A 13,095-nucleotide genomic window follows, 5' to 3' on the forward strand; every position below is an offset into this window, starting at 1 on the left:
TTACTTTTTTGGAAAATAAGAATCCTTATCTTGATGTGTTAGCTTTCTGAATTGAGCCTAATGTACCATCTCTAATTTGTTGCTGCATATCTCCAAACATCCTAAGAATGAAACATATTAAGTCTAATTAAGCCTTATCCAGCATTACTCTATTACATCTACAATAAAACAAGCCCAGGTAACATACTGTGACACTTGGAATATTAGGCCAAAACACAGAAATATAGGAGATATGTTGAGACCTACAAACTCCTCAAAGACTGAAGTTGTTCTGCCAGGCTAAATGCATGTTATATGGTGTGGAAGAAAATAGTGTGCAGTGATTTTCTTAAACAGCTGTCTTCAACACAAAAGCATTTCTTCTCTGTACAAGATCAGCTGTATCGACTGTCAGGGTGTCTCAGACCCCAGTCCCCAAGGTTATTATCAAATTATTGCTCTTATTTTTTTCTATTAGGTGAAATAATCATTTTGGTGCTTTTAGCTTGAGGCTGAACTCCGAGATAAGCAAATATTTTATAAAGGATAAGTTCACCTTTGAAAAAAAAAATTATAAATGCACATCTTTTTGCAGGTAAAAAAAATGTGCATTAATTTTTTTTCCCTAGGAGCCTGCAAAGCGATCAGCAGATGGTAGGTGCAATGCAGGGCTCCTGCAGGCTGTCACTGTAGGCTGTCTGCTTGTATCTCATATGGATAGGTAGTTACACACTGACAGGAAGACTTAATTAACTACCTAGAGAGCTCAACAGTGCCCTGGTAGTTCATTGAGAACAACAAGCCGATAGCCGCAAAGGCTGTCAGTACTTGTAGTTCTCCCATTCACAGAACTCTGTGAATGAATGATGTGGCCATATGGGCGGAGCCCCGCACAGCCACTTTTTTAAATTGTGACAGTGAGTGCAGAGAGGAGATCCCTGGCTCACTGTCACAATGGGGGATCGAAGGGAGGGACAGGGGCTGCTGCAATAGTAACAAGTTACACCCTGAATAGACTTTGGCTTCCCTCCCATTTGCCTCGGTGCTGGTAACATCACTCACTCTTTCCACATGAGAAATGCTCTCCTGCATTGTGCAGTGTCCACTTTAATGCACCTGTGCAATTATATAAAAGTGTGAAAATTTGTTGTTTTTTTGACACAGCTTGTGGAAGCCTCAAGAATACTTGTGCTTTTTGATTGTTGGGCAATGCAACAGGTTCAATTTAGAGCAGTCCTTTTGCTCATGTCCCTCCTCACTGCACCTAACACATTTGAACTGTTTTTTTTTTCAGGGAGTAGGTACCTTTTTTGACAGGTACCTGCTACCTAGTCCTCAGTTTTTGCTTAGGCCCCCACCCCTTGAAGCCTGCTAGAACATGTCCCAGGAGACTGCAAGACCAGTCTCACAGCTTGCTGTGAGACAGCAGGAAGTCACAGCTGGTTCCCACATCCAAAATGGTGCCACTGCAGAGTGGAAGCCCAATGGAGAATCGACAAAGGGGATGACAGCACTTTAACTGACCCAGCACAGTCACATGAAGTGCGACTCATGCTCCCACACACTCAGAAGTACAGGGTAAGTTTTCAGCTCCCATCACTGAACAGGGTGGCAAGGGAGACAAGGAAAAGTGGGGGATAGGTGAATAGGTGAAGAACATTGTGTTTGAAAGTGGGTGTTTGTTGATGAGCACAGTATATGAAGTTGTTTGAGGTGGTGATAAAATATTCTTTTTGAGATAAATAACTATGAAAAATGCTTTCAGGTTTAGCAATATTTTTGTTAGTAAGTGCATTATTGGATGATAAAAAGCATATTCTACTTAGTGAATTGAGCCTAGTGCATGTTAATAAAAGTGTTAACAAAGTGACAGCACTTAGACCCTGAGCAGACCCTGTTTAACAAGCATCCGTCAATGCGCCAGGTTCTGGTGTAATGTTACCATTGCATGTTAGTAAACATTATGTCAGTCATCACTTACTGCATGTCAAAGTGGCCAGACCACTTGTGACATGAATAGCTTACAAGGCGCAGAGTTTTATATTTTTAGAAATAATTTTATCATGTGTTATTCTTGTTTGCACAATTCATAGCTCTTCTGCCTTTAATTTCTTATTTATCCATCATTCCTTTCTACAGCTGGATATAAAACGTCATGTACATTTTGGTTTTTGCCAGAGCTGGCTTCTTTTGTCCTCTAATTCTCTTTTGTTTTACTTATCAAAAAGTAATACATCCTGGATTGTTTGGAAATCAAGTTAATGACTATACCCTTTCTTTTTAAAAATGAATCACTTTATTGAGGAACCAAATCTTAAAGGAATCTTTCTGAATACAGGTTTACAATGTAAATGCTGTGTAGTCCAACAGAACAATTCCACTGATAACCTTTTGTTATCCTTTTTTTTTTTTTTGCAGCCTAAGTATAGATGTGTATTTGTTCTGAGACCCTGAAATTGTGAATTTCACAAAGGACTAATTAGGGTTAAAGTTAGTGGTGAATTCCTTTAGTGATTCCAACTCTGCCCCAGATGGGGAAAGAAATAGTATATTAGTATAGTTTGAATTATTTTCTTCACTCAAAAAGTGAAAACTCCTGCGCAAAAGTGTGGTATACCAAGGTCTAATCGTATGTGCTTCTTAATAATGACATCCAAGGGGGTTCCAGGCCTTGCTGACCTCTTAACGGCTGGGGGAGTTTGGTAACAACTGTAAAAAGACAAGTAACAGAGGTTACCAGTCTAGTGCATCCTCCCAGAGTTACTTTATTATTTGAGAGTAAAAACATACTCACAAACAATGAAGAAATTACAGCATGTTAAGCCACCAACTCATGGTGCAGTGGATAGTCAGACCCAGAATTAGCCAATGCCAAGTAGACGCCGTCCGGGATCCAAAAATGGCTTACGCATTTCGAGGGTAACCCCTCTTCATCAGAGCTCTGATGAAGAGGGGTTACCCTCAAAACATGTAAACCATTTTTGGATCCCAGGTGGCGTCTACTTGGCGTTGGCTAATTCTAGGTCCAGCTATCCACTGCGCCAAGAGTCGGTGGCTTAACATGCTGTACTTTCTTCATTGTTTGGCTCCTTCTGGGTCTGGGTCCCACTATCCACTGCACCACAAGTCGGTGGCTTGACATGCTGTTATTTCTTCACTATTTGTGACTATTTTTTAATTGCAGAATTATTTTCTTTACCACCTTGGGCCAACTGTCTTGAGCTGCTCCCTACTACTCTATTTAAAGAGAGATTGTGAGAGATTGCCTTCAGTACATCAATATACCCAGACCTGTTAACTAGAAGCATAGGGTAAACTCTCACCCTACTCTGCTAAAAGTTCAGTTTTTGATTTATGGACCCAGGATGAATGAACTGTACATAAACCGTACACTATTCCATCACAAATGAAAGCTAGAATGAATTGCAACAGCAAGTACTATGGCTGTCTGGAACCTTGATGTGAAGGTAACTCTGTGCTGATCCATGAAGCCCTACTGCTTTAGGCCATGATCTATGTTGATAATGTTAGTAATCTTGACCTAATTGCAACACTGCTTTCCCTTGCAATGATTTCCCCCTACCCTTGCAATGGTTTGGGGAAATGCTCATCTCAGGCACTCACCTCATATGGTATTTGGACCTTGCATTTGTCCACGTGATAAACTATAGTGCTGATATACACTAAAGCAATGTGAGTTAAATGGTTGTCATTTTTATTGTGTTTTGTACGCTATGCACTTGTTTCTGGTTTATATCCTGCATGGAAAATGTTATAGTAACCTGGAAGTAAATACCTGGAATGAATGAGGAGAAGGGGTGATCAGTAATTAATTTGGGGGTCTAACCTCAGTATAGGAAGACTGTTTTAACTTTCCGTCATGAAATTTTTAGAAAAGGTTTGTAATAACTTTGACTTGTGGTTATGTGATCTCCGAATAAGGCTTGGTTCCCAGAGAAAAACATGAAAGTGTAACATATGTGTGCGGTTCAAGAGAAGAGTGTATACGGAAACCAGATAATGCATACTACCCAACGACTGGATATGTGAAACATCAGGAAGGGTACTTGATATCTGCAAGAGTCAGTGGTATACTGTATACCCTGCTCAGGGTGTATCATGCTTTGGATATGACCAGGATTACCAAAGCTCCATTTGCAAAAAATGTTTTTCTAAAACCTCAAACCGGCATGTAGTGGGGACAGGCTAACAGAGCAGCCTATAAAAAGTACAATTTTACTATTGTGTCAAAGCACACATTGAATGATATTATGGTTAAGAAGCAGATAGGTTTATTTCATATGTATTTAGGTTATGGGGATGCGAATGTTGTTAGAAAATTCTAATACTAGTAGAGTACTTCTACTTTCTGTTGTATTAAATGGCACCTGGTAGTATATAAATATGAGAGTTGCCCTTACTGGATTTTGAAGGTGCTGGCTTTTTGGTTATCCACAGCCTTACTTCTGGGTTACTGAGCTAGAAGTATCTAGCTTGGGAATTCTATCCTCACTGCTTGTTCCAGGTCAGTAAAGCAATGTTGAGAATAATAACGGAGCCTATAACTTCAAATGATGCAATGATGTGTGAGCACTATGCTGTCTAGGAGTACTGTGAGCCCATGTTAGCATGATGATGTATCCCCAGGGGCCTGTTCATGATGGCCTTGGCTCACAGACAACTTAGAGTAGAGAAAAAGGACTGCAGGGGACATTTCAAGATTAAAAGTAAACATTGCAGCTATAGCTGATTTTAGGTTATACCTTCTGGACCTAATTTTAAAATAAATAAATAAATAGTGGAATTGGGCCTTAAATACAACCCAAAGTAGACAGGGAACAAAAAAAGGGGGAACGATCTGAGGAACAAAATATATCAGGAGAGGCTTCATGAATTTAATATGTACAGTCTGGAGGAAAGAATGGAAAAGAGAGACATGACTAAAACCTTTACATTTTTCATGGGTAAGAATAGGGTTCAGGAGGGCAGGATTTTCAAACTGCAGGAAACTATGATCAAGAACCAGAGGACATGACCTCAAATTAGCAGGAGGAAAGTCCAAAACTAACCTTGGAAAGCATTATTTTACCAAAAGAGTAGTTGATACTTTGAACAGACTTCCAGCAAATATCAGACAGTTAACAGAAAGTGGTTCAAACATGATTCATGCTTGGACAAACATAGATCTAGTCTCAAACAAAAAAGTAAAAAAAAACCCCTATATACATTTTTTAAAAATGGGGCATAGTCAATGGGCCGCATGCTCTTTTTTCTGGTCACTCTTCTGTTTCTATGTTTCTGATAGTATATTGTTATAATATTTTTTCACTCTGGTTTGTGGCTACTACTGAAGCTCAGCACTTGGCAATGGAGGTACACAAAGAAATCAAAAAGAGATCACATTGGTGTCTGTTCTGTGAAGCCTGCCTATAAGAGGAGAAAAGAAAAATGCCTGGGCTACCGTGCAGTAGAAAAGTGAAACAAGTGAGATATTTCTGTCCCTCCAGCTTTAATACATTCAACTAGGATAATGTCTAACCAATTGTTCTTGAAGCATTCACAGTCATGGATATCGTCAGAAATACTGTTTTGTGATGGGTTTAAGAAAAACACAAAAAATGTGTAGCATTGACTTCATGCTCTATATATGCAGCTTCTAATCCATAATATGAATGAGGACCTTGCTACTTCTGCACAAAATCTCTTCTAAGCGGCAATGTCTTACATTGCTGTATATTTTCTTTGTCATATTTTGTTTGTCTTCAGTGTTTAGAAAAGGATGCAGTTTATACAAGATTCCGAAACAAAGAAATGCTTAGTCTTTTAAATACTGTTTTTTTTTATGTCTCTTCTCATGTGATACTTGGGTGTCACAGCAGAAAGTTTTCATAAGCGGTTTGACTTGCCGTGGCATTTCATAGTGGGTGTGAAACTTGAGCGAATCGTTTTGTTGGCACCTTCTTACAGGGCATAAATCTGTGACCTTTGGTTCAGCCTTTCACAAACATTCCACAATATCATTTACAGTCACTGCTTTGGACTAGTATATTGGTGACACACTTGTCAGAAAATGTGTCCATCAGTTCAGCCTTCCAGTTCAAGGTTAATCTGTTCTTATGCCATTTTACCATTAATAGTACAATAAAAATCTTGGGCACTCTTGGCATGAAAGTAAAAACACTGGTAACGTGTGCAGACACCCAAATAAGTCTTTGTGCCTCTCTGTAGTCGTGATTCTGGATTTATACCAAGGTATGAGAGGAAAAGAAGACGCTTCAATAGGATGTGTTCATCTTCTTGTCATTAAGTTTCCTCTAGGATATTCAGTGCTTGATTACCAGCCTATATGATCTTATTAATGCTATGTGAAATATATCTTGTCACTCCTCAAGCATCCTGGTCCTTCATTATAACACTTAGGATAGGCCTAATATTAGAACTAGCGTTCATTCAAAGATAAGCACATTCTGCAAAGCACTGCATACAGTATATGAATATGTTGGTCTTAAAGGAAATCTGTCTTGTGCATACGGCAATTCAATGGATTAGGTAATAGGATTGATTTACTAAAGGCAAAATGACTCTGCAAGTGCAATTGCTCTAGAGTTTAGTAAATGAGGTAAAGCGTCTCTTTGCAAATAATACCAAATTAAATGCAAGGAAAATTTGAAAAAATAATTTTTGCTTGCACATGATTGGATGATGGAAGTCAGCAGAGCTTCTGCTCATTTACTAAGCTCTGGAGCAACTGCACTTGCAGAATGCAACAGCACTTGCAGAATGCAACTGCACTTTGAAAAGTGCACAGCCAATTTGCCTTTAGTAATCAACCCCATTGGGTATTGAATGAGACTATTGGTGTCTGGAGTGTTACTATAAAAACATAGTAATATAAAAAATAAAGCAATGTTACATCATTACCTGTAGTATCCAGCCACAGTGTAGTTCACAAAATACCACCTTTATGCATCTTTCTGCAAAGTTGTCAAATTAACTGGCCAGTCCACCCAAAAATATTATTTTAATTACCTTGAATAATCTAAGAGCAAGCAAGTTCTGCCATGTTTTCTGACTCTTCTGTTCACCTGGGAACAGAGTCAGTTCCTTTGCCTGTTTTAGCTCCTCCTTTACTCTCTCCATTATATAAAATAAATAATATTTATAGATATATCAGTATAGCATCAGTTTTGAATGGATTGACCCTTTAAATATAGGGTGCAAAAAAACCTATATTCTGTTGTGGTGGCACTATCACTAATTGTGTATTAGACATACATGTAAAATGTACAATAGGCTACAATGTCCTAAAACCAGTGTTGATTGCTGCCTATAGCTCAAACAATCCCAAAAAATTACTGCACATAGATGTTTTAAGTGTACAGGTATTGAATAGATGACAGCTGCTCAGGACCCAACCACAACCAGGAGGATCAATGCTACAACTCAAATACAGCTAAATGTAGAAATATATTAAAGGGAATTATATTTTTATAAGTACATACATTATATTAGGTTATCATTCCAGTGTTTGAGTCAGCAGATTTATACACATGCTTTGCAAGTAGGAATAATAAAATACAACCATTGTGTAGCAATACAAAAGCAATTCTGCATATGTACTGAAAAAATATGGCTTCCATTATGTACATATAAAATCAGCAATTAAACATAGAAACATTAACACCTATATTAATAAGATAATTTAAGTCAAGGTGAACTCTTGAATGCGTATCTATAAAATATTGCATATATTACACATTAATTATATGCCGTGAAAACTGTATACTCTTTAACAGAGACAGGAAATTTGACGTTTTATGTTTCCTCTGAAGATGCAAATGTAGTATTTTGCTTCGTATGAGTAGTTTATCGTGTCTGGTAATTAGGTAGCAAATTACATTTTACCATGTTTCAGTCACATGCAGACTCATGATGTGAGCATTACCTTAAGAGTAACTGTAGTCAAATATGTGGCCCGTCAGTAAAGATTAGCACAGTTTAGTTAAAGATTATCACGCAGCTGCTTTACCATGCTTTGTAAAGTATGCATTACAAATAGCAAATGTGCCCAGATGTATTCGTAATAGTAATGATATCAGATTCTATTTTCAGGGTGAAAGCAATAACTTATTGTAGTACAATAACAAAAGTTGTATTTTTTCACAATTTAGTGAATAAAGGTAAAACAGAAGGTATCTGCATATCCCACTTATATTACAAATCCCAAACAATAAAGAGTTTAGTACTTAATTTAGGAAAGTAGGCAAACGATGCAAATCATTCTTTTTCCGCCTGGCCAACTGTACATCCAGAACCACCAGTTTACAGCACAAAAACAGACCAATATTATGTAAGTATTTATTCCAAGCTGTTTCACACTTGTTGGCCACCATATCGGAACTTGGGCTTCTATACAGTAGGACTTGAGGAGCATGCTATCGGTATGTGTAGTTTAATTGTTCTGTTCATAGATTTAAGGTAAATGATGAACTTGAATTAAAAAATAAAACAATGTTCACTTTATTTTATTGCTCTATTACAAAAAGTACCTAAAAAAGCAGGATCCACAGATCTACATAACAGGTTTTCCTCAATATTCCTGGCCAGAGAATTTTGAATAAAAATTATAAAAAAAATCACTGTTCACAGCACATATGCTTCATGTTGTTAATGTCATCATATCAGTTTAAAAGTAACGATAGCCGCAGACAATAGAATAATCTGTAGGTGGCCAAATCAGTTTGATTTCATTAAGCAGACCTCTTATGTTGACCTCTGCTGTAGAAAGTCTGGTGGAACAAAGTAATCTGGCCACAGAGTATATGTATATGCTTTGCAGTAAACCAAACTGTTCTGTTAAAATGAGGCCAGCTTTAGTCAAGCAGTTAAGAAGAAATAAAACATTCTGTAAATACTTAAAGAGGTGACAGCCTCCAACATTTGCCAAAGCTACCAGATGACCAGTGCAAGTCTGATTTCTTGTTCAATGGAATTTATTTAAAAATACTTTCACTAAACTCATCCTTATCCCTTTTCAGGCTTATGATTTTCACCACTCGTAGCCCTGATTCTAGCACTGGGCCTTGTTGTGCCATTAACTGTAATATTTCTCTACCAGAAAATTGATTTTCATTAATAATGTAACATGCTGCTCATACAGCAGAGCCATTCATGGTGTATATGGTACACATTTTATTTGCAGACATGGAAGACAGTGATGTGACATCTTCTTCAGGTCAGATGTGTGGTTTATCTGAATTTCGATGTGTTTTCCCTTCAATGTGTTTTCTTTTTTTCTGCTGCTGTGTACATCCCTAACATTTCCTAGGCTTTCAAAGCTCCCCATATGTTCATTTAATACCAGGACATGGGTCCTACATTTCATATGTGTGCTGTAATCCACCTTTTCTCTGATCGCTGGTTTCTTATTTTAGCCACTGAAAAATCAAAGCTTTTTTCCCTATAAGTTTGCTACTTATTTGGAGTGTTTCGGGCTTCCGCATTAACTGACTTTTTTTCTCCTTTAGGATTTATGTGTTGCAAATTGTTCAACTGGCAAAGGAAATATACCACGTAAAATGTAAAACTGTATGCAAAGATTATTAATTCTATTTTATGTTTGCAGATGAAGATGAGTCTTCTTCTAGTACTCCTCCTCCAGGTAGAATGTCTGCTTATTACATTATTATCTTCTTTCCTAAACTCATATTTCTATTATTAAGTGCCTATCTTTTGTAGCTGGTTAGTCCTTCTATGTGTATGTGTTAGAAATGGCCTCTATCAGAACAACTTCCATACAGTCATCCCAACTAAGAGGGATAAAGAAGAAAATTAGTACATATATATGTATTTATCCAATATATGCAACCTAACACAGGGGTTCTGCCACCCAGGAAAGGCTAAACCTGGGCAGGGAACACACATTAAACCTTCTGGATCCTCTGAGTATCCAGAGTGAGGACAAAAAAGAAAACTTGTGGTGGGCACTTAGGCTTGATTTTTGGGATAGTTATGGGTGGTCATGGAGGGGTTAGTAGGGTGGAGCTGACCTGTAGAAGGCTGACAAGGGGATGTCCAGCCAGGAAATATATATATATTTCCTGGCTGGACATCCCCTTGTCAGCCTTCTACAGGTCAGCTCCGCCCTACTAACCCCTCCAGGACCACCCATAACTATCCCAAAAATCAAGCCTAAGTGCCCACCACAAGTATTCTTTTTTTGTCCTCACTCTGGATACTCAGAGGATCCAGAAGGTTTAATGTGTGTACCCTGCCCAGGTTTAGCCTTGGCAGGGTACATATGTGTAATATATATATAATGATATATATATATATATATATATATATTTACAAAAATGTGAGGGGTGAACTCACTTCAGTGAGATACTGTGTGTATATATATATATATATATATATATATATATATATATATATATATATATAACTTTTTATATATATATATATATATATATATATATATATATGTATTATACATATGTACAGTATATATATATATATACAGTATCTCACAGCAGTGAGTACACCCCTCACATTTTTGTAAATATGTGATCTTTTCATGTGACAACACTGAAGAAATTGCACTTCGTACAATGTAAAGTAGTGAGTGTACAGTTTGTATAACAGTGTAAATTTGCTGTCCCCGCAAAATAACTCAACACACAGCCATTATTGTCTAAACCACTGGCAACAAAAGTGAGATACTGTATATATATGTATATATGTGTATATGTGTATATATGTGTATATATATATATATATATATATATATATATATATATATATGTATATATATATATATATGGAAAGCAACTTTTGTAAGGTTAAACATTGCTTAAAATTGGTCACTTCTAAGGTAAAACTGAAGGTCCTAATACAGATTTTGCTTTGCGGCCAGTTATTTATTGTTGTTCCCTTCCCATTTTTGATTAGTCCCATCCAATGAAGTCTTGCCTTTTTCATAGGTCCAAATATTGGACATCTGAGAACTGAGAGTATGTGATACCTAAGCGTAGAACAAAACATTAAGAATGAAATGGCTTATGGTGGCTATAGACGTGAGTTGATTGTCAATGACCAATTTCAGAGCGCATTCAGCCTCTCTCATTATACACTATGCAGTATGGATGCTTTAGATGAGAGGTGCCTACTTTACATTAATTGGTTGCAATTTCTTACTCATGCCAGTTTGCTCTTTCATATGTAGGAACTGGTTTCCATTTTAGTTTGTTTGTAGTAAGGAGATGTATGCACACTTCCAGCATCAGGTATAACATACAACTATTCCCCCAGTTTGTTTAAGTCTTTATCAGTCACATAATGCCTATTCGGAGATTATTCAGGGTCATATGAAATTACTTCACATCACAATGTACATTACAGATTCTGTTCCCTTTAGAATTCGATGCCCTGCAAAATTTTACTTGGGATTCAGTCATGCAAGTTTGATCTCTTCCTCAGGGTCCCTGATGAGAATATTTTCTCCCAGAGAGCCATACTTTGTATCTCCTGGTTGACTTTATAACTGTCACAGCCTGTTGTATGTTCTGTATATTTATGTACAATTCTCAGCAGCAAGACACTGAAAACAGTACTGCTGCAAAGTGAGCAGAGAAAGTCCTTTCACATTGTACAGTATTTTGAAGATTTTTACAAGCCAGTATGACATCAAACTTACCAATGTCCACCAGAGTAATTTATCCTAATAGCAACTATTCATTTGCACTTTCATTATGCTTCCTTGCTGGCTGAGTGTTTCCCGAGGACAGGTTACTAAACGTCCATCAGCTAGTATGACACACTTCAGCAAATGGAAAGATAGATGCTTAAGGAAGTTTATATCCAAAGGATTAACACTAAAGAGCACCCGGAGATGGTATAATTGCTGAATTACGTAAACCACATTAGAAGAGCAGGAAATGTAGCCTCTGTTACAGTACATCCCATCATCTAAACCGTAAGGAACTCATAGACTGATAATGAGTAGATGCTAGACAGAAGGATACTTATGTACTGTATACATAAATAGCTTGCTTTCCTGTCTGCACATTGGTAGTTTCAAAGAAGTTAGTTGCAGAAATACATGACATTTAGGCTACTTAAAGGAAACTCTCTAGCAAGGCCTTTTCACAATGTTTCCTATAAAATTAAATAATTATCAGAGCATGGGAACCTTCATGACCCCTGCTCTTCATTACTAAAATTGACCTCTGTGAGATTCATTCATTCTGCAGTGAAAACCCATAAACGTAAGATTTTGGTCTCCTGATCCATCATCTTTTTTAAAGATGAATTTTAAAGAACATTTTTTTTTAATTTACAATAAAGTTTAATTTAACAAAAATGGCATTTTTTTTTCTGTAGTTGTATTATGCTGAAAAGCTTAGGGGTCCAATGGTTTACTTTACCAATCCACATGCTCTAAGGGTAGTAACTTTTTCCAGACCTTTATATTATTGTGCGTCTTGTAAGTTGCTATGAGAAAACTCTACCTAGCTGCCCGCACCCAAACACACTCTCATATAAATATGTACCATTGTTCAGTTTTCAAAAATATGGCGCAGCGCTAACATATAATTTGAAATAGTGAATATATGAAACAGTGAGTATATAAAAGTCCTTGAATTCCCTTGTTTTTCAATAAATGTCCCTTTTAACTTTTTAATATTTGTGCAGATTCTTTATTTCTTGTTTAATTAAAATATTTTTCCAGACCCTTACTGTAATAGCTGTTCAACCCTCACTAAACTATCTCTAATGCCTAGAAATGAATGGTCTAAGCCAGTGAATAGATCTGTAAACAATGGAATGAAGCACAAAGTATGGATCGCAGAAATATTGTACCAATGGGTAGACATTAACTTGAAATCCTTTTCAGGAAAATATAAAATGCTGTGTGAACATGGGTATTTAAATAACTTGAAGAGCAAACGATCCACTCCAGGCGAGTGCAAAATCTTTATAACCTCTCCACAGACACACAAGTGATCCGTGATCACAGATTCAATGGAAAAACAGAATGGTTGGCCGCACAAACAGCAATATGATGGATGAAATACTTTATTGGAATCCTTTACATGCAATATGATAAGAACATGA

General features: G+C 37.0%; 1 protein-coding gene across 32 annotated transcripts in view; it reads left to right on the top strand.

Moving 5' to 3' along the window:
* Window positions 1-13,095, top strand: part of MYBPC1 (myosin binding protein C1) — a 161,372-nt gene that overhangs the window by 52,341 nt on the left and 95,936 nt on the right. For 21 of the 32 annotated variants that reach the window (XM_089694308.1, XM_089694301.1, XM_089651797.1 and 18 more), the window contains one exon: window positions 9,605-9,640. The exons of 8 other annotated variants lie outside the window; for them this stretch is intronic. In XM_089694308.1, coding sequence (XP_089550434.1) covers window positions 9,605-9,640 — 36 coding nt within the window. Of the gene's footprint in view, window positions 1-9,181; window positions 9,215-9,604; window positions 9,641-13,095 lie in introns of all 32 variants that reach the window. 3 more of the 32 variants (XM_089651787.1, XM_089651775.1, XM_089651796.1) reach the window with 1 other exon arrangement.

Source organism: Staurois parvus, unplaced genomic scaffold (assembly GCF_062004578.1).
Source record: "Staurois parvus isolate SC_StPar_1 unplaced genomic scaffold, SC_StPar_1.0 ptg000025l, whole genome shotgun sequence".
NCBI lineage: Eukaryota > Metazoa > Chordata > Amphibia > Anura > Ranidae > Staurois > Staurois parvus.